The sequence below is a fragment of the Xiphophorus maculatus genome, chromosome 6 (assembly GCF_002775205.1).
Source record: "Xiphophorus maculatus strain JP 163 A chromosome 6, X_maculatus-5.0-male, whole genome shotgun sequence".
NCBI lineage: Eukaryota > Metazoa > Chordata > Actinopteri > Cyprinodontiformes > Poeciliidae > Xiphophorus > Xiphophorus maculatus.
The window spans coordinates 992904-1014597 of NC_036448.1; the positions used below are offsets into that span (position 1 = coordinate 992904).

General features: G+C 40.1%; 2 protein-coding genes across 4 annotated transcripts; both read left to right on the top strand.

Annotated features, from left to right (window-relative positions):
• Positions 1 to 1601: 1601 nt before the first annotated feature.
• On the top strand, positions 1602 to 10481 carry atg10 (autophagy related 10). Of its 3 annotated transcripts, none has more exons than XM_005814419.2 (7): positions 1602 to 1852; positions 2142 to 2248; positions 2334 to 2474; positions 2556 to 2724; positions 4066 to 4163; positions 4245 to 4342; positions 5005 to 10481. In XM_005814419.2, exons 2-7 carry the CDS (start codon positions 2144 to 2146, stop codon positions 5108 to 5110), a joined length of 717 nt encoding a protein of 238 aa, XP_005814476.1. In that variant the 5' UTR covers positions 1602 to 1852; positions 2142 to 2143; the 3' UTR covers positions 5111 to 10481. The 3 variants fall into 3 exon arrangements, with proteins under 3 accessions (XP_005814476.1, XP_023191602.1, XP_023191603.1); XM_023335834.1 differs by having other exon boundaries at positions 4245 to 4346; positions 5005 to 5085; XM_023335835.1 differs by having other exon boundaries at positions 4245 to 4338; positions 5005 to 5082.
• A 4240-nt stretch (positions 10482 to 14721) lies between these two features.
• Positions 14722 to 18184, top strand: LOC102219537 (homeobox protein engrailed-2b-like). The gene is made up of 2 exons (XM_005814420.2): positions 14722 to 15574; positions 17093 to 18184. Exons 1-2 carry the CDS (start codon positions 15097 to 15099, stop codon positions 17413 to 17415), a joined length of 801 nt encoding a protein of 266 aa, XP_005814477.1. The 5' UTR covers positions 14722 to 15096; the 3' UTR covers positions 17416 to 18184.
• Positions 18185 to 21694: the final 3510 nt, after the last annotated feature.

The window sequence follows — 21694 nt, forward strand, 5'->3', positions numbered from 1 at the left end:
CAGGCAAGAGCTATTTGCGTGTTGTCACTTTGATTAAGACTTCGTACAGAGGAATGAGAGGTGAGTTCAGAATTTGATTCATACTGTATTCATGCCAAAGGGGGAAAACTGTTGTAACTCATGTCATCTAAGTCTCTTCAAAGAGTAATTGGGATTGATGATTGCGTCAGCAAGAATGAGCTCCAGTAGCAGCCTTATTTTAAAAGGCTTCTGACTGAAGGTTATTGCTGCAAAATGGTAAATGACTTGCACAGCACTTTATCAAGTCCAGAGGCCCGTAAAGCGCTTCACACCACATTCAGTCATGATGGATAGGAGCCACAGTTTCCAGAGATGAGACTGCCCAGCACCTGTGCCACCGGGCCCTTTGACCACTTCTTGTAGGTGAAGTGTCATGTTACTGGAATGTTGCCCAAGGACACGACAGAGGTGGTGGAGCAGGGGTCGAACCAGTAACTAAACAATTGTGGGACGAACTCCAACCACTATCACCTGCATTGACCCAACATTCATGACTGTCCTGACATGCTAATGACTTAATTAGCAGGCAGCAGGCAGGATATTCCCCAGTAACGTGGATTACACCATCAGTTCTAACCAAATCCTGCCAATCTACTTCATTTTCTTTTGCAGATCCTCTTTAAATCTGTTTGGCTGTATGGTCAGAAAGTGTATGGTCAGGGTTATGATCAATAAAAGAGATTGTTTGAGAGAGAGCTATTTTACTTCACGAGGACATCCAGCATTGCCACCTGACCTAAAACTCATGTTAATCCTTTTGCCCTGCCAAGTAAAATTTTTTGGATCCATCTCTGCTGTTGTTGAATAAATACAACTGCATCTCAAAACCTGTAAATATGCAAAGTTCATTTATTCAGTTTGAATAGTGAAAGTTGCATTCAATACAAGAGGCATTTTTTAGTCTTTTCATTTTGATGAAAAGACTAAAAAATGCCTTTACCTGAGCAACAGGTGAAGGCACAGCTGTGTTATTCTGGGACACAGTTTTAGGAATTTCTAGTATGTTAAGACTTGTCTTTTCATCATTTTGATGAAAAGACAAACTTAAAATGCAATTTTAAGTTTGCATTACACACCCAATGCAAACTTAAAATTTTGCTTCTCAAAAGATGAAAATATTACATGAGTTGAATAATGAAAATGTAGGATGATGAAATATGTCTTGGCCACACAAATCATGGGACAGTCTGGTCAGTTAGAAGTTGTCCTGCAGGCAGTCATTAACACCATTATCAAGAAGGTTAGGCTGTAAAAGGTCACCAATGGCAATATATATATGTGTGTGTGTATGTATGTAAACACACACACACACAAATTATGTATGTGTAGAAATACATATGTGTGTGTTTACCTTTACATACCCTTACTGTTGAGAAAAATTGTAAGGGCAGGACAGGAATATGATCTTAAAGAACTATTGGGAACTGAAGGAAACTTCGAGGATATTTATAGATTAAGGAAAGCTATATTTATTTTCTTCATAATACGAAGTTAAAAATGGAATTTCATAGATGTAAAGTAGTAATGCTACACACTCGTGTACAGTAGGTGGCGGTATACACCTGAAAGTTGTTTGCGATCTACTACAATGGCAAGAAGAAGAAGAAGATCTCTATCTCTCTCTTTCTCTCTAAAAAGAAATTCCTGCTTGAAAATGTAGAGATTTCTCTTCCTTTTAAGCCAGACTCTATAATGTTCTTCAGTGTAGTCAGAGTTAGTTAGCTGTAGCAATAAGCTGCTTGTTCTGCTCGCGGCCTCTGAAGGATCTGGAGCGGCGCTAAATCTCCGACACTCTGCTGGTCAACAAACTAGCGACTCCACGGGATCCGAGGTATGTACTCGTTTTGTGAAAGTATAACAAGATGTTGGAATCTAGTTTGTTAGTAGAGAAGATGGTCCAAAAGTTTAAACCAGAACTTTTCGACATATTTTTACAACATATAACTGCGCTAACTCCAGTGTAACTGCAGCTTTGTTTAATCCGTTTTGCCAGGACTGTCATTCCAAACTATATCTTTTGTGGTTTTAGTCTGAATGTGGTTTTCTGTGTGTGTGTGTAGGGGGGGGGGGACGTGTGTGTGTGTGTAGTCCCTCATTCTCTCCATGTCTCGTCCTGTCAGAGATGAGCTGCAGTGTCCTGGATGAGGAGCAGTTCCGTCTGTCCTGCCAGCTGCTCCTTCAGCGCTCTGACCAGTTGGGGGATGGCTGGAGCTGGGAAGCGGTTCAGGTGAGGAGGTGTGTACTTCCTCTGTCACTGCGCACACAGCTGGAGAGTTAAAAGGTATTATGGTATTTTCTTAATATGACTGCAGGGCTCAGAAGAGGGCTACCTCAGAAAGACTGCACTAAGGTCAGTTCCTAGTGACTGGGGTCCACTTCATGACCAGAAGGGGTTTAGTTCCCACCCACAGCCACAGACCCTGTGTGACTCTACTGGACATGAAAAGGAAGAAGTAAATACTTGTTTTACTTTGGAGTATGTAACGATCACAGAGTCAGACATACTGAGCTCCACTGTGTCTGCTCTTTCACAGCAGGACCCAGCTGCCTCCACTGGTTCTGACTTCCTCAGAGCTGAAGAAGAAGATGCTGGTAGCTACACAGTGACTAACAGCAGCAGCCTGGTGCTTCAGTACGAGTATCACATCCTGTTCTCCTGCAGCTACGGAGCTCCTGTCCTGTATTTCAGAGCGTTCACTTTGGGTTAGTCACACAGAAAGCAGCATCTTACATTCACTTTGCTTTTTAGCATTAAGTTGACATTTTTAGGAAGCAAAGTCATTTTTTGATTAAAGGTTTAGAGTTTTCATACAATTAAAGGTTCTATAAGAGTGCCTGGTTATTCCTGCCAGAAACAGCCCCCTCCCTAGCCTCTGAAGGGAAAGTCAAACATTATTTTTTGTCATTTATAAGGAGAGTATTAAAGCTTGTTGTAATAACTCCATTCACTATCAAAGCATCAGTTTGATGTGAACACCAGCTGAATCAAATCATCACCATCCTGGATCAGATCAGGCTCCCCACAGAAGCGGGTCGGTCTGTGCTGACTGGAGTAGCCAGAGGAAAGTCATCTGCAGTACAGAAGCAGGCATGATGAAGACATAGGAAATGATGGCAGTAATGATTTTAGTTTTCAGCCCTTTCTTTGAATGTAACATATTACATTATTTTTGAACTTGCTGTTTGGGATGTAAATGTAAAGAAACTGAAAATGGCACAAGATTTTATTTTCTACAGGCACAAAGCAGATCTCCATTCTGTCATAAGAACCTAAAGAGCAGCTCTCAGAACTACCACTCTTGTGACAACAAGCTGCCACAAGAGTGGTAGCTTGTTGGAGTAGCTCTGTTACTTTATCTGCAATATATATTTTTTATTATGTTTATGCAACTGGCAGATCAAAGAATTTACATGTGATGCAGTTCATGTGTAAATAAGCTACTTCATAGGAAGATCAATAGTCAGGTTCTGTCAGAGACAACAGGGTTGCCATAGAAATGTAGATAGAAGCTAACAGACACTCTGTGGGTCTTCAAAAGGTTCTTGAATCATTGCAGTAACTGGACTGTTATCCAAGGCTTGTGATTTAGCTGGTTTTAGCTGACCAGCTAGTCTGAGCTCTAGATTTTCTCTTGAGCATCATCAACCACTTCACTCTTCACAACTGTACCTCTGCTGACTTTGAACCCTTCATGACTCCAGCAGCTAGCTGTTAGCTCTCCTGCTAGTCTGTGCCGCCATCTGTCTGAACTCTGTTCTACCTCAGCTGGAGCCAACCAGCTAAAAGTAAATCTGCACAATGTTTCTGTCTGACTGCCTGCCTGGCAGAAAGCAGCACAGTCCAGCTCCTGACTGTACACAGACTCATCACCGTCCTGCATCAGAGCAGAGACAGAGGGGTCACTTCAGGAGTGTGACTTCCCGGCCTACTGAGGTGCAGTTATTTGTGAACAGAGAATGGCAAATAATGTGTGTTGCAGAGGATTTACATTTCACCTTGGGTCTAATTTAGTGCTTTATGCGTTTTTGCTGTTCTTGTCTCAGAGGGGAGGAGCCTGGCATTAGAGGAGATGTGGAGCACCATCCACCCAAACTACAGGCTGTGTCTTCAGAACTGCCCTCTTAATGCAATAAGTCAGCAGGTAGGAACTCCCAACCTCCTCCTGGTGCCCAGGGGTCTCTGTGAAGCTCTGCTGAAACCTCTTTCTTGGTGTGTGTGACAGGAGCACCCCTTGCTGGGCCAGCCGTTCTTTTTCTTTCACCCATGTAGAACAGAGGAGTTCATGGGACCTGTGCTGCAGGCTGCTCCAGATCAAGGCAGGTAGGTATGACCTAGTTCCTAGTTCTCAATCCAAGAAAGACCCACTGCTTAAGAACGACTAAGATGATGACATTACGCTGATGATGCCCTGTTCTTCCTGTCCACTTTACCAAACTCCTCACTTCCACCCTCCTCCCTCACTTCCTGCTCAGCTGAGATGAAATCCTGGTTTGCATCAAACGTCCTTAAACCTTTCAATAATAAAACAGAAAATGTGATGCAAGATGTGTTTTTAATAAATCCTGTAGTTGTTCATGTTGAATCAGATCATAAAGCTGCATATGTTTAAGTGCATGTGGTGTCAGAGTGTTGCTTGAGCTTTCTTGATGGACTGCAGCATATTGAAGGTGACCTGCAGGAACTTCAGTCAGGATAAGATATGTTGCTGTTGTTATTAAAACAAAAGTCCTAACACCTTTGCTAAGTGAGTAAATGTAATACTAATGAAGTGTAGTGGGAGTTTTCAGACCTGTACAAGGCCCTGATTTTCAGACTGACTGGTTTTAGGAACATTTATTTTGGGGACTTATTATAGGAAATATTTCAATATGAGGCCAAGTAATGATCAAAGAATAAAAGCTTTCAGTTTCCTTTATAATAATGTGGTTTCATCAGTTTGAAACCATTTTAACTCATTGACTTGTATGTTTCCATGCCAACAGGCCAGTGAACTATGTGCTGTCATGGCTGAGCGTGGTGGGGCCTGTTGTGGGTCTGGATGTTCCGCTGCAGTACTGCACAGCTCTCCATTCTACAAAACCTGACTGAAGCTGAACACACACCTGCTGATCTTCACACACACCTGGACATGTTTGTCTTGTTTTTTCCATGTAACTATTTCTAATACCCCAAATAATTATGTTGGTGTAGGCATACCATTTGGTACCATTTGGTACAAACTACACACACAAAGTATAGTTTTGTGTGTTTCACAAACTATACTTAATTTTCATTTTGTAAACTGAAAACGTATGTATATTTTTTATGAAGTATTGTTCTCTCTAGTTCTCAAATTCTGTCAGTAATCAGATTACTGTTATGGAGTCTCTTCCACATTTAGCATTGTTAACTACAGATAGCTTATTTTCTATAGAGATATTCACTGTAGGAAATTTTTAAAGAAGCCCCATTTTATTTCTCTTATATTTTAAAATAGAAAAGCAACAGAACTTTTGGTAAAATAGGATGGATACACACTGTGAGGTTTGTTTCAAATGAAAAAAGAACTCCACATAGTTTCTACCTGAAGAAAATATATCAAAAACATATTTTTGAGTCACTCTGTCAATGAAATTCAGTGAAAATATGAAACCTGCACTTACAGATGCTGGTCATAAAATTAGAATATCATGAAAAAGTTTATTTGAATCAGTAATCCCATTCAAAAAGTGAAATTTGTATATTACATTCATTCATTACATAGAGATGGATACATTTCAAATGTTTATTTCTTTAATGTTTATTACAACTAATGAAAACTCCAAATTCAGTATCTCAGACAATTTGAATATTGTGAAAAGGTTCAGTATTGAAGACCCCGGGTGCTACGCACTAATCAGATAATTAGCTCAAAACACATGCAAAGGCTTTTAAATTGTCTCAGTCCAGTTCTGTAGGCTACACAATCATGGGGATGACTGCTGACTTGACAGTTGTCCAAAAGATGACCTTTGACACCTTTCACAAGAGGGTAAGACACAAAGGTCATTGCTAAAGAATCTGGCTGTGCACAGAGCTCTATGTTCACGCACATTCATAAAGAGATGAAGGGAAGGAAAAGATGTGGTAGAAAAAAATGGACAAGCAATCAGGATAACGGCACCCTGGAGGGGATTGTGAAACAAAACCCATTGAAAAATGTGGGGAAGATTCACAGAGAGTGGACTGCAGCTGGAGTCAGAGCTTCAAGAACCACCACACACAGACATACCAGGACCTGGGGTTCAGCTGTCACATTCCCTTTGTCAAGCCACTCTTGAACAAGAAACAGCATCAGAAGCATCTCAGCTGGACTAAAGACAAAAAGGACTGGACTGCTGCTGAGTGGTCCAAAGTTATGCTCTCTGATGAAAGTGAATTCTTCATTTCCTTTGGAAATCAAGGCGCCAGAGTCAGGAGGAAGAGAGGAGAGGCACAGAATCCACGTTGCTTGAGGTCCAGTCAAAGTTTCCGCAGTCAGTGACAGTTTGGGTTGCCATGTCATCTGCCGGTGTCCGTCCACTGTGTTTTCTGAGGTTAAAGGTCAACGTAGCCGCCTACCAGGACGTTTTAGAGCACTTCAGGCTTCCTGCTGCTGACCAACCTTATTGAGATACAGATTTCATTTTCCAACAGGAGTTAGCTCCTGCACACAGAGCCAAAGCTACCAGGACCTGGTTTAAGGGCCGTGGCATCCCTGTTCTTAACTGGCCAGCAAACTCACCTGACCTTAATGCCATAGAAAATCTCTGGCGTATTGTGAAGAGGAAGATGATGTGATACATCAGACCCAACAATTCAGAAGAGCAGAAGGTCACTATCAGAGCAACCTGGCCTCTCATAGCACCTGAGCAGAGCCACAGACTGCTGGACTCCACGTCACGCCGCATTGCTGCAGTAATCTGGGCAAAAGGAGCCCCAACTAAGTACCGAGTGCTGCACATGCTCAGTTTTCAGGTGGCCAACATTTCTAAAAATCCCTTTTTTGTATTGGTCTTAAGTAATATTCTAATTTTATGAGATAAGGAATTTATGGTTTTTATTAGTTGTCAATTTTAACCATCAAGATTAAAAGAAAAACATTTGAGATATATCAGTCTTTGTGTAACAAATTAATATAAAATACAAGTTTCACTTTTTGACTGGAATTGCTGACATTTCAACTTTTTCATGATATTCTAATTTTATGACCAGCACCTCTACATGTACGTTATCAAGAGCCATTCTGGAAGGTCTTAGGAGCCATTGCAAGTTGCAGACCCAAACTTTAATGCAAAGCCAAATACTTAGTAATCTGTGAAGTTTGCTGTACCCTAAATCAGAAAATCCTCCCTGAAAGGCCAACTGTAGATTAGTTGTTTTAATTTAAACCTGTTTTAATTTAACAGGATTTAAAAACACAATTTAGTTTAAATGTTACATTGGTGTAGTTGGGCTGGAGAGCAGATCAGCCACATGAAAACACTTGCTGTGAGTCATGACAACCAACAGATGGCGGTAGAAGCTCACAGGTGTGGAGAGAAAAACTTCAGATGAATGTTTTTAAAAGCATTCATCTGAATGAAAGTTGACCATTTATGGAAACGACTGGGGGAAACATTTAATGTGCTAGAATATATCAATAATAAAACGCTCAACACTAGATAATCAATATTAGATTTCATTAGTTATTTTTATAGTCAGTGTTAATTGACAGTGTAAAGTCTTTGTGTTCATTTTGCTGATTATGGCTGACAGCTAATGAAAACCATAAATTCAGTTGATCATAAACTGAGAACCTTAGTCTACATAATCAAAGAGAAATCTTCTGATTTGATGACAGTCCAACAGAGGCTCTCCATCCTCAATGACCATAGCTCTCAAACTGTCATTGCTAAAGAAGTTCACAGAGTTCTTTGTCCACAGCTTGCTACGAAAGGTTTAGTGGAAGGAAAGTGCGTGGTTGAAAAAGGGGCACAAGTAACCGTGATAACTGCAGCCTCGATGGGATTGTGAAGCAAAAACCATTTGAGAGTTTGGGGAGATTCACAAGGTGCTGACTGCAGCCGCAGTCAGAAACCAAAGACTGAAGGAAAAGAGGAGAGTCAGCTGAACCACAGGCTGACCCCCTCCATGCCACACCACATTAATACAGTAACTCAAGCAAAAGGAGCCCAGACCACGTGCATGTACTGTACATATACAGTACAGTATCTGGATACACATTTAGTAAGTTCACAATTCAAGGTTAATATCTTTTTCATATATAATATTAGCCTTCAAGATGTATAGAAACATGTTTTGAATGCATCACTATGAAGTTAATGGATAAAATATATGAGTTTTACTTTATGAGTTGAATTAGTGAACTAAACCTTTTGGAGGTATTTTATTTACTATAGAAACTTTGATTTAACTGTAATCTTCAAACAGAGGCTGGGCTAATACCTCTTGTTTCTCCAGAAGGAGCCCAGTGGGGGGGTGTGGTGCTGGTGGAGGTGTGTGGGGGCATCATCAGTGATGGTAGATCGTCACCTCACTCGTTCAAACTTGTGAGATCTTAGTTCCAGTTTGTCACACAGTCTGATATTCTTCTCCAGTCAGTCACTGACTCTGACACGACCTGCAGAAAATCTGCAAGAGATATTTGACCGGACTGAGTGGATTTTCCTGCTGTCAGCAAGTTTCTCTCTCCAGGACTCTGACACATGATGGAAGAAGTCCTTGAAGCAACATTTGAGTCCAGGCAGTCCTCATCCCATCTCAGCAGTCTGCATCCTCTGCCTTCCCCCCTCCATCCCCAGCCCCACCAAGCTGTCTTCTCTGTTCCTTCTTGTTCATTCACCTCGGCTGTCTGGCTCTGTGCCCTGGAATAACTGCCCTTCCTTCTTCTGAGAGCAGCTACCCAGAACAATACAAACACTTCAAATCACTGCAGGGCTAAACTGTGTTGTTATAAAATGTTCAAATTACATCAAAGGACCCTTAAAAAAGGCCTGGAATCAATCAGAGCTGTTTAGTAACCGTTATGATCCTCACCTTGACCTTTCAGGAACTGTTAGAACACAGAAGTAATGTGAATTGTGGAGCTGGGAAGAATCCAGACATGGGACATTTCCAGAGAATCATCATGTGTTCCTAAAGCGCAGAAGAACTACTGCTACTGATGGTCATTTTTTGAAGGAACCCACCAGTGAAACAGCAATCCTGTCTCATGCAACTGATATTATTAAATATTTACAAAACAAAGACATTTGATTTACTTCAATGTGAATAACATCTGCTTTATCAAATGTCAAATTAATATTTTTGTGATGACATAAATAAATTGAATTGAAGTTTGTGAACTATAAACCAAAGGTGTTGATCACAGTAAAATAACCTTGGAGAGTCAGGTTGGGACACAAACATCTTAAATCACTCAAGTCTAGGTGACAATGAAATGTTCACTCTGCCGTCTATCACACGTATCCTTCTGGTAGCTAAAGACGGTTTCTTTGTTTCTGGCTTTGTGTGATCAGAATGGATTCATTTGCCACATGCAATGTTTACCCAAAGGATTTATTGCAACAGAGATTAATTAAGAAAACCTGAACAAGAAAGCGTAGAGGTTTTGGGTGTAGCACAGTAATGCAGCAGTATGAAGAGGGAGAGAAGAGGACCCAGCATTATTTGATGAATACCTTGACTCAGTCCAGTAGGATCCATTCTGATCCATTATGTCAAAAAAAAACACAGTTTTGGATTCACTCTAACCACATCCTTCTTAGAACAATTAGAAGCTGTTCGTTGGAATGGTTCACAGTAAGAGTCAGAATTCCTTTTATTCTCATTGTGCACGAAGAAAGACCAATGAAATTATAAAACAGCACCTTTCAAAGGGAAGTCGAATAATTGAATAGAATAATAAGTATATGTCAATAAAAATATTGTAGAAATACAGAACAACTGAGACATTAAGAAAAATAAATAAATGATCAGTTTATAGATGGATTAGCTGTGTTCAGGGTAAAAACAGCTCTTGGGTAGAAATTGTGTTTTTATGGTGGTGTCCGGGGTGGGAGGGGTCTTTGGCATCTAAGCCAATCAGAGATCCACTCTTTACAGACAGTAAACCTTTAAGGTTCCTGGGTTTTGTAGCTGCAGTTTGAACACATGTCAGCTGGTGATCCTTGGAAACCAGACAGATTAATGTCTCTTTACAGACATGAATGTTGCAGAATAATATGCAACATTCAACACCAACTGATAATGATCAGTTGGTGTTGAATGTTGCATATTATTTTCATTTGTCACAGATGTTTCTTTTTTGGGGCCTGATTGTCCAGCTTGTCTCTGATTGGCTTAGAGGAACTTTAATCTCTCTGTTCTTTCATTGCTTGTCTGTAACAAGCTGAGACGACATGTAGCCAAAACATGTCCCTTTTTTGCCCACATTAAACCTTTGTATATTTTTGGAGTATATTTCTGCTTAGTTTTGTAGCTGCAGTTTGAACACATGTCAGCTGGTGATCCTTGTCAGATGGGAAGCTGATCTGGGAACTAAATTCCCTCATAACACACATCGGATTTTGAAAAATACATATCAAAGCTGAACTGTTGTTTTTCATTGTTTATTTATTTATTTTGTTATTAATAGTTCATATTTGTTATTCGTTCACCTTTTTACTTTTTTAGTCAGCTTGATTAGGTTCTTATTATTTTGTGTTCATTTGAATGTCACTGATCAATTTTTATATTTTGGAGAGAACTTATTCTATAAATCGGGCTTAGAGTTTGAAAATTCACCTTTTTTTGTTCTGTAATATCACACTCCACCAGGCAGGTAATCATGAAACTATAAGTGAGAGTAAGAACTGTTTGGCTATGAATATCTGATCATCAGGTAGTGATTCATTTTTAAATTTTGATTAAAACCATTAACTTCAATAATTGTCCATGTCTTTTAGTAAGAGTTATTCAAGGACAAACCAGTACATTATTGTTGCAAAACAGTTGCAAACATCAAAATGTTCAAATGTTTGACTAATTGAAAGAAAGCTCAATTCAAACCCTTGTTGCAGCAGGGAAGATACTGACTGATAATAACCTCTCATCATAACCCCACTTCATGGAGTAAGAGTACGCATCAGGTCCATGTTATCCAGTGTATCGTTCACCCAGCATTTCCTAAACACATTAGAATGTCCTGCAGCTGCAGAAAGACAAGAATAAGTTTTAAAATTAAAAAAGCGACAGAGCGAAACCTCCCTTATTCAGAAAGCAGTCCTGTGTACTCATGCAGGACTGACCAGCAGCCAGGGAAGCCAAGCTCCACTGGAGTCTGTGAAGTTAGTCTGTGTGGCCCTGCGGGCCCCTTTCACTCCGGGCTTATCCACGGCACAGTGAGCAGAAGGATTAAAGCAGTAAGTGATAGCAATGAGCCAGCTCCAGGCCCTCTCTACCTGCTGTGAAGGGCCACGACCAGAATGGTGTGATCGGGACCAAGAAGAGGGTTCTGCAAGAAGTGACTAGTTTTCTGACTTTGTGTAAACACAGATTTAGATTAAAATGAACCCTTGCTTCACATAGATTTATATTATACTCCAGCTCCTAGCTCTCAAACACATTTCATAATTTTCTGCTTTTTTGCTGGTGAAAAATGCTAACTGTTGCAGCTTGTGTGAGCTAATATCTGAAAACTAACAACTTTTCTTAAGACATTTTTTCTGACAGCAAACAGGATCCTGTCCTGCTCAAGGATAGAAATCCTGAGCAGGTGGACTGACTGTAGACTGGGCCTCTTCAAATAACAGGAACAAAACAAATCCTGCTGAAGACACTGATTTATTTTAATAAGCTTCCATTAGTTTACTGAAACAGGACCTTGTGTCATCTGATGAAGGATGACTGGTTCAATCGTGGTGATTAGATGGAGCAGGTAGGCTGGAGAGAGTCTCAGTTGAATTTACACCTCGGCTTCATTTCCATGACTCCTGAATGTAGAGCGAACACTAAGAGGAACAGGAAGTTTCCCCTCTGAGAGGTTTTGTACAGACAGCAGGAAGATGACCTCTGCTTGCCTGCTGACTCAGACCACATGTGAGAACAAACAGCATGTCAGCTAACAGAGCTGTACTCTTTCAACTGCACTGTCTCGAAATGCTTTATCTATGGAATTATTATTTAATAAAAGGACTTCCACATAAAGTCCACAAAACTGAAAAGAATCACTGTTCAAACAAGGAACACTTATTGCTCTCATTTTTCATTGTCTGCCTTCACTGTGAGACATCCAGTCATCCAGTAACAGGATGCAGCATTAAATATAAATGAAGTAAACCCCATAAGCAAATATTGGTTGAACTACATTGCTTTGCACCACAGAGATTTGCAAACAAAATGGTTCCTTTTTTGAGCTGCTCAGGGGATGAGAACAGTGGCTCATCATAGTGTCATTTTGGCATTTTCTGTAAATAGAAGCTGATCTTACCTGAATTTGTCACCATGGCAGCTCAAATGATACTGGAGAACTAACCAAACCATCAAAGCAAGACCTTTCAACCAATCGCAGCCCTGACTAAATGATGCCAAAGTAAAAGCATTGTGTGCTTTTATTTTACTCATCATTAATGTTTACTGTCATGAAAGATTTCTTAAGCCCCTTCACTCATTTTCAGCCATAAACAATTTCATGTAATATTGTGATACCTGGAAACCAGATATTCAGGTGGGCAAAGTATCCAACTATTTTAGCCAAGCCACAGTAGCACTCTTCAACATATCTTAACTCAAGTAAAAGTAAAAAGCAGCCTTCCAAGAAATTACCCAAGTAAGAGTAAAAATTCAAATTCAAAATACTTTATTTATTTCAAAGTAAAACTAAATGTTGTAACTCATGAATTCAGATTCTTCAAAGAGTTATTGTAGATCTTGATGGCTGTTGGCAGGAAAGATCTCCTGTAGCAGTTTGTATTACAGCGAATCTGAAGAAACCTCTGACTGGAGATTCTCTGTTTTCTCAAGCCAGTCTCCTGAAGAGGATGGTCAGGGTTGTCCATAATTTTATTGATTTTATGAAGAATCCTTCTTTGAATCATCATCTCCAGAGGTTCCACAGTCATCCCCAGAACAGAACCAGAACAGAACCAGAACCAGAACTGAACCAGAACAGAACAGAACCAGAACAGAACCAGCATTCTTTATCAGCCTGTTGAGCCTTTTCAAGTCCTTGGTTCTGATGCTGCTGCCCAACAAATGATGGCTGAAGAGATGATGTTCTCAACAAGAGACTGATAGAGGATCTGCAGCATCTTGCTTTTTTACTATAAAGTATTTGGTAAAATATTTACTCAAGTACTGAGTAACTGATTAAATTAACACTCATTTAATATTTAAAAATTATACAATCAGATGAACCAAAATAAAGTTTAGTGGAAATGTTGGTATCTTTATGATGAAAATTAAAATAATCCATATAAGTAACAAAATTATAATAAAATTAGGTAAAATAATTATTTTTTTCCAAACTAGTTTCTATCAATAAAAAAAAACTTCTGAAACTTTAATGAAGACTGCAGGTGTGTCTGTGTCTGGTGAATTTTTGGTTCATTCAGTGAAGTTACTCTCAGTGGGCAGAGAATCCAGAAATGTTACTCAAGTAAGAGTAGCGACTTCATAATAAAAGTACTCAAAAAAGTACAGCATTATAAAAATATTCCTAGAAGTACATTTTTCCAAAAAAGTTACTCAAGTAACTAGTTACTACGCAACTCTGCAGATAATTAACTAGGACATTAACAATATCTCCCCCTACTGGACTCAGTGGTTTATAGATTTATAAACCATTTTGTGTGATGAGGCTCTAAATTAGACTTTTGCATGGGGTTTATTAAAACTATCTGTCTATTGTGAATAACACCTGCGACCTTTAATACATTCTAAAAAAAATTGTTGTTATCATTCATACATTCATAAAAATTCTGTGTTATTGATCAGTGTATTAATATGTTTTTTTCTCTTTCTGCAGGTGTAGAAGTCTTCTCTCTTTCTTTCTCCTCCAACCTTAAGTCTTTCATTCCCTCTCTCTCTTTCTTTTGGGCACATATGTAACATGTCCATTAGATTTGACTTAAACCCAAAGCAATTTCTAAATGTGTAAATGTGAATCTTGTCCAGTCTCTGACCTGCCTAATTACAATTTACAATACATGTCATCAAAAGTCTAGCAGAACACTGACAACATGACTAATCAATCTGACTGTCTTATCCAAACACAATGAAACGAGGACTTCATATTCTGAATCTCTGACATGTTCATTTATACAGATATTTCATTTTGAGACATGAACTAAGAATTTTGAGAAATAAACTGGATTCTGTAGGTAATCCATGGTGTTTTGATTCATACCAATTGTTTTGAGAAATGCATTTAATGTTTTGTAAATGTAGGAAAAGATTCGAGAAATCCACCAAAGCAACTGAGAAAACCTGCAACCCGGCAGAAAGGCGTCATCCGAGCGATATTCATTGAATATGACTGTATATGTAACACAGCCATAATCTACTGATTAGAAAAGGGAATTCCGGGAATTCCACATGATATATATTCTGTGAATCTATTGGTCAAAAACACGTGTTAGTGAGGCCCGTAATACAACGTCAGCGCAGAGTCCTGCAGCCAATCAGAAATCAGACCCAAAAATGTTTAGTGGAAGTATTTGAGCGGCATTTTCATCAAGAGGATTTAGTGCAGCAGGAAGCTTCTGTAACTGAGCTGGAAGAGTCTGCAGCTTTCACACTTTGGTTCGTTTATTTTAATGTAACAGGTAGTTTGTGCTGCAGTGGGGTGAAGGAGTGAGAGCAGAGAGGAGAGGGATGCTCTCATCACAAAGAAAGCTGGATTGTTCTGGGCCGAAATTCCCAGGCGCGTTTTCAGAACTGAACACTTTTACCTCAGATGCAAACACACTGCCTGCTCTTCTGGTCGAATTTTTATTTTTCATTCTTTCCAACGGCATCAGCTAATTGCTAGAAGGAAGACAGAGACTGATCAGAAACTTGGATCTTTTTCTGTGGAGCTTCAGCTCATCATCATTATGGAGGAAAATGTTCAAGGAGAACCTGAGCGTCCAAAGAGCTCTGGAGAGGAGTCCAACCGGGCCATCCTGCCTCTGCTGCAGCAGCCCGGGATTCAGCAGTCCGACCGGGTCACCAACTTCTACATAGACAACATCTTAAGGCCGGACTTTGGCCGAAAGAGAAAGAAAGGCACATTATGTGTTCGGGGAGGACACGGGCTGGAGGAGAGGAGCGAGGCGTCAGGGAGAAAAGCTTCCAAAACGGACTCAAAGCGCGGCAGGGCAGGAGGACGGGAGGACAGCTTGGGGAAGTCCGACCACCAGCCTGCGGAGTCAGAGGCGAGCGGCCCCGGGCTGACAGCCTGCGACTCAGGGATCTCCTGCCGCAGCCCCGAGAGCAGCGAGGCCCCGGCGGCTCCAGCGGCCCCAGCAGCCAAGCCGATGCTGTGGCCGGCCTGGGTTTATTGTACCAGGTACTCCGATCGGCCTTCATCAGGTTGGTGGAAAATGTTCCCTCAATCACATCATTTTAGATACATTTAGTAAAATGCGAATTTTAGTTGTAAAATGTAATATTATATCTGCGATAAAAATAAATGAATAAAACAGATGAAATTGTGGGAAAGGCTACGAAAATAAAATCTTATTTAAACTTTGAAATATGATCGAGAATATTTTAAAATTAGCTGAACAGTAGAAACAATAGTTTAAAGAAAAAACGGAGCACTTTTAACAAAGACTTAGCCGTTATTGCACCAACATATAAATATTACATTATTAGAATTATTTAGCCGTGATCAAAATAAAACATGAAGCATTTATAGAAAGAAGATCATTTATGATTCTTGCAGCATATTCATCATGATACGAACGCTTTCTGCAGGTCTTGGGTTTTTGACTTTTGATTTTTCTGACCATAATAATCTACCAAAGTGGACACAAAGCTTTTTATTAAAATAAAAGTGAAATGGGAAAAAATTGCTTCACAGTCAAAAACATAAAATACCGAAGTAAAACCAAGTTTAACGTCATTGTTCCCCCGCTTCTTTGTTATTTTACCATTTGCATTTTTTTTTCTAACAAAAGAGTTGGGGGTGGAGTGGGGGGGGTGTAAAAAAGTGAAGGGGCCGTGAAAACCAAAAATCTTGAAACATTTTAAATCTCCCTTTAGAAAGCAAGAAAGAAAAACTGACCGCTGATCTGCGGCTACATTTAATTCGTCTGAGTGAAAAGTTGGCTTCACGTCACATGTGTTCTTTGTCAGCATTCAAAGATGTGTTTCCTCTACATATTTTTTTAAAAATAACCAAAGGAGGAATAACAATGAAAACGGAATGCATTGAGCATTTGGAGAACTACAAGTACAAGTGGTGCAAAAGTAGTTTGATTTTGTTCACGAAAATACGAAAAATAGTCTTTAAACGTTCGGGCCAAAGGAGCCGAGACAAGGCCACAGTTCATCTGCAGCTCGGATTTATTGTTGCTCCGTTTGATCAAATGTCTGACGGTCGTTTTCATTCTGTTTTTATTCAGTCTGATCCAGTTGATTTTTTTTCTAGATTTTCTCTTTTTCTTAAAACCAGTTTTAAACTTTTATGTCATACTGAATAATAAAAACAGACAGGCATTTGACCCCCAGCCCGTCTGCTACCAGTCCAGACAACGGAGCAGAAATAACAAACCTCATCATAAACCCCAAACATTTTGGGGAAACAGAAAACGTGTGATCCAAATCTGATTTGGGGAAATATTAAAAGTTTCTTATTAAAGATGCAGTCATCTTTAATAGGAGGTATTGCCTCAGAATAAATCGCGTCCTCCATTCTGAAGTTTGGTTCCTGAGATAATTAACCAATGAACAAGAAAAATCCCTGATGTTCATGTCAAGAAGTTCAGCGCGCATCTTGGGGAAAAGCGCCTTTCTCTGTCCGTTTAAATCACAAAAACTTTCAACAAAGTTTGAAAACGAGTTAACTGGATGTTTTGGTGTTTTGTTCTCTCTTTTCCACACAAGGGCCCAGATCCCGCAAACCAAAGAAAGCCCCGACCCCGAGCAAGGAGGACAAGCGGCCCCGGACGGCCTTCAGTGCCGAGCAGCTGCAGCGGCTGAAAGCGGAGTTCCAGAAGAACCGGTACCTCACCGAGCAGCGGAGGCAGAACCTGGCCCTGGAGCTCAGCCTCAACGAGTCTCAGATCAAAATCTGGTTCCAGAACAAGCGGGCCAAGATTAAAAAGGCCTCCGGGAAGAAGAACTCTCTGGCGGAGCACCTGATGGCGCAGGGGCTGTACAACCACTCCGCCGGCCGGGAGGCGGAGGCCCACTCCGACAGCGACTGAAGCCATCACATCACCAGCATCCTGGGCCGGTACCGCCGCTGTCTGACATCACACAGTTCTGCGCGCTGGACTGTTTAAAGCACGACTGACAGGGCTGCAGCCTCACAGACAAATCTCCTGAAATGTTTTAGATGTAGAGTTCTTTCATCTTGAAGGCTCAGCTGAGGCAGAAGGCCGGCCCGGAGCGCTCCAGGCCGACCAGAACCACCGGCTGACAGCGTGGCTGCTGGAACCCAAAGACAGCTCAGCTGCTTCATGGTAGGCCTTCTGTTTGTCCAGCTGTTCTGTTGCTGCATTTTCCTTTGTGAGTCAAAGCTCAGCTAGGTTTCATTGTAGAGCTGATCTGGCAGCAGGCGCCTGCAGAGCTGCTAGTTTTCTAGGTTTTCAATCATTTATGGACCTGACCGGAAATGCCTTTGGATCTGTGGTTCCAGTGCTGCCTTATCGCAGTTCCCCCAATTTCCCAGCAAACTATCGGTGTCAATAAGTGGGATCATGCGCTCTTATTTATATCCAACACAGCCAGAATCCAGAGCAAAGACGCTCTGACATGTTTACATAATTTATTTTTCTACACAAACCTGTCTTTGAATGCAACGTTTGGCGGATCAATGAATATGAATCCAAACCAAATGTAAGCCTTACAATGCAGTCCACATTTTTGTTTCCTTAAATTGATTCTGTTTCCTAATGAAGATTTTATGTTTTCAGTTGTTTTTGTCCATTTCTGATAAAATTCTCCTTTTAGACAACATGTAAATAATTTATGTCATGATGATGTGTAAATAAACAATGCAGATCTGGCTTTTTAGATATTTTATTTTATGCCCAAATACAGAACACATTTTATGAAAATAAGCAACTGTCCATCAGACTTGACTTTGCAAACAGTTTTAGCTTTAATTATAAATGCACAGAAAATTTGCCTCAGATGGAAATAACTACAGTATATCTATATGTACATTTGCATTTCCTTTGTTTAAAGTGCTAATTTAAAATTCAGTGATTGAATGATTCACTTATTCAATACGTATACGCATTCAGTTCATACAATTTCTTGCAAGTAGAATAAAAACTTAAATTGATGTTTTACTCTGAACATGAATATTTTCCATAAGTGGTAAAATATTGAGTAAAAAGCTCCAAGCATAAAAGTCTTCACAGGTCAAATGAACCATATCCTTGCTGCTGTTTCAAAAATGAAGATCAGAGAATAAAAACAATCCTATAAAATTTGCAGGCATTATCTATTAAATAAGCATCATAGAAACAAAGGCATGTAAGTAGAATGTATGAGCAGGAACCAATTCAGAACAATAAGGTTCCTGGACTGGAGTCAGTTTTGTTGCTCTATCCAAAGAAAAAGAAAGACAGGAAATATTTTACTTTTGCAAATTACACTGATAAACAGGTCAGTAGAATCGATCAAAATCATCTGGCAGATTGATCCATGTGCTGTAACTTCATGATTTTTGAATATCTGAATGTTTGAATTAATAAAAATCCAAGAGCATTAAAAAATACATCATGAAAAATGAGACCATGAGTTTATTATGAGGTGAAATATTTGTAAAACATTCACAGTACACAAAAAAATAATTTTGGGGCCCCCCAACTTTGCAGCCCTGTGCTACTAGGACCCTATAAGTCCTTTCTTAAATCTGGCCCATTAGACATCATGGAGCTTCACAGTGGTCAAATTCAGCTGACAAATATTCTTCAGTAAATAATCCAAATGTGTGTTGAATCCCAAACAATCATGTAAATAACAGCAGATTTTCTTCAAATAAGTGTGGATCCATACAGGTCATGAGGGCCTATATCAGTTGCTGGTTCAAATGATCCATTTACCTGACATATCTAACTTCTGATATAGAAAATAACACAAAAAAATGTATATTAGCAACACGTATATCAGATTTTCCTTCTGCTTTTTGAGGCAGTCATCTCGGCTTGGTTGAATTACAAAAATATTTGCAAATTGAAACAACCCTGAAGATGAACCAGATGACATGTTTGGTTGAAGTTAAACAAAAACAACATGTCCTCCTTACTAAGCCAAATCCAGCAGCTAAATTATTCCTAAAGAGTCACTGAAAATGCCTAACTTCACTTGTCTCTTCACTTCTGGGTGACATGTACCTGCCAGAGGAGGGGAGCAGTGAAAACAAGAGACACAGACAGAAATATGAAGGCCAGAGGAAGATCCACTGTGTTTTCTATTGGCAATGATAGCAGCAGCAGCCAGGGGTCTGAATGGCTGCAGAGGCCCTCATCTGCATTTCCTTTCTTAGCTGGCTTGTATGTGGAAGTAATGCCCAACGGTCGCTGACTGAAGAACTCAGCTGCTCTTGACTTGGGAGAAAAGGCTGGGAGCCGAGTTTCTACGCACTGTCAGGGGCTGACAGCTGAAGGGTTGGTGGTGCTGGGTATGCTGGGGTATGTTGGGGTATGTTGGGGTATGCTGGGGTATGTTGGGGTATGTTGGGGTATATTGGGGTATGCTGGGGTATATTGGGGTATGTTGGGGTATGTTGGGGTATGTTGGGGTATGCTGGGGTATGTTGGGGTATGCTGGGGTATATTGGGGTATGTTGGGGTATATTGGGGTATGCTGGGGTATATTGGGGTATGTTGGGGTATGTTGGGGTATGCTGGGGTATGTTGGGGTATGTTGGGGTATGCTGGGGTATATTGGGGTATGTTGGGGTATATTGGGGTATGCTGGGGTATATTGGGGTATGTTGGGGTATGCTGGGGTATATTGGGGTATGCTGGGGTATATTGGGGTATGTTGGGGTATGTTGGGGTATGCTGGGGTATGTTGGGGTATGTTGAGGTATGTTGGGGTATATTGGGGTATGTTGGGGTATGTTGGGGTATGTTGGGGTATGCTGGGGTATATTGAGGTATGTTGGGGTATATAGGGGTATGTTGGGGTATGTTGGGGTATGCTGGGGTATATTGAGGTATGTTGGGGTATGTTGGGGTATGCTGGGGTATATTGGGGTATGCTGGGGCATGGGGGCACAGAACCTGGACGATGGTCCAAATATTTCCACGCAAAGCAGGAAATGACGACACTCAGGCAAAATCTGACATCTTTACTCTATCCTGCTCCAACTGGGAATTTTAATAAATCAGGAGGAATAATACAGCAAAAACATGAAGCCTAGGCTGCTGTTTACATTTGAAGCATGCTTTTAAAATGATGTCAGAAAGCATTCCAATGTTTAACATGTCAGTCTTGTTCTTGCAGTTTCTTGTTTTCTATTCCTTCACGCCTCTGTTCTAGAAGCAAACTGGAAGACTTTGCTGCTTTTATTTAAGTTTTAAAATAATTTGGAAGCGAATGTTTGCTGCTTGCAGTTTTTTAATGTCCAACCACTTTCTAAGGTAAGCGACAGCATATTTCTTGAGGAGAAAAGAGGATTTATTTATTTTTTTGTTTGGTTTCAGCATCAGTTTTTAGAATTTCTTCAGCAAAAAGATGGGAGGAATTAGCGTCTGATGATAATAAACCTGGAGAGGACAGTAGAAATGTGTTGGTCTGCATTAACAAAACAGGAGCCTGATATAAGCTACCATGAATCTAACTATATGCTAATGTGTGAACACTTGCAGGTTATGTCCATGTTTCTTTCTAAGATTATTTGAATTGTTGCCATAAAATAAGCAGAATTAATATGAGATAAATTGCAGGGTCTGACCATAAGAGTCTGGATATGTTAAAAAAGGAAAAAAAACAACTTTCAGTGCCGCTGTGTGTTGCATCTATTCAAACTGGTTGTTCTTTAGTGAAGCCAGCCCAAAGTAAGGACTTCCTGCTGTGGAGTCCAAACTTTTTGCCTTGTGGCCCAAATTCATCAAGTTGAAAGTGTCTTCATGCCTAACAAAATCATAATTTTCAAAAAAAATGCAAAAACAATTTTTATTTTGATTATGTCTCTATTTTTACCTTCTCAGCCATAAACTAAATATTTAGTATTTTATTGAAAATTAAAGTTATCCTATTTTTGTAGAAAACATAGAAACACAGAGATTAATGCTATTTATACATGAATGTGGATCAATTGCTCTCTAACTTCTTAGCCTAGAAACGATTTAAACATTTGAGTGAAAAACTAGTGGATTTCTTTTTTTGGGGGGCTTAGGCAGCTTTTAATTGAGAGAAGTTGTACAGGAAAGTAGGTAATGAGAGACGGGGAAGACATGCAGCAAAGGTCATCAGGCCGGGAATCGAACCTGTGACATCCGCGTCAAGGACTAAGGCCTCCAT

What these genes read in the sequence shown, in the direction of transcription:
- LOC102219537 (XM_005814420.2), top strand. Translation starts at nt 15,097, where the DNA reads ATGGAGGAAAATGTTCAAGGAGAACCTGAGCGTCCAAAGAGCTCTGGA. An exon ending in CTCCGATCGGCCTTCATCAG is followed by an intron (nt 15,575 to 17,092) that starts GTTGGTGGAAAA and finishes TTTCCACACAAG; the next exon opens with GGCCCAGATCCCGCAAACCA.
- atg10 (XM_005814419.2), top strand. Translation starts at nt 2,144, where the DNA reads ATGAGCTGCAGTGTCCTGGATGAGGAGCAGTTCCGTCTGTCCTGCCAG. An exon ending in CTGGACATGAAAAGGAAGAA is followed by an intron (nt 2,475 to 2,555) that starts GTAAATACTTGT and finishes GCTCTTTCACAG; the next exon opens with CAGGACCCAGCTGCCTCCAC. An exon ending in TTTCAGAGCGTTCACTTTGG is followed by an intron (nt 2,725 to 4,065) that starts GTTAGTCACACA and finishes TTCTTGTCTCAG; the next exon opens with AGGGGAGGAGCCTGGCATTA.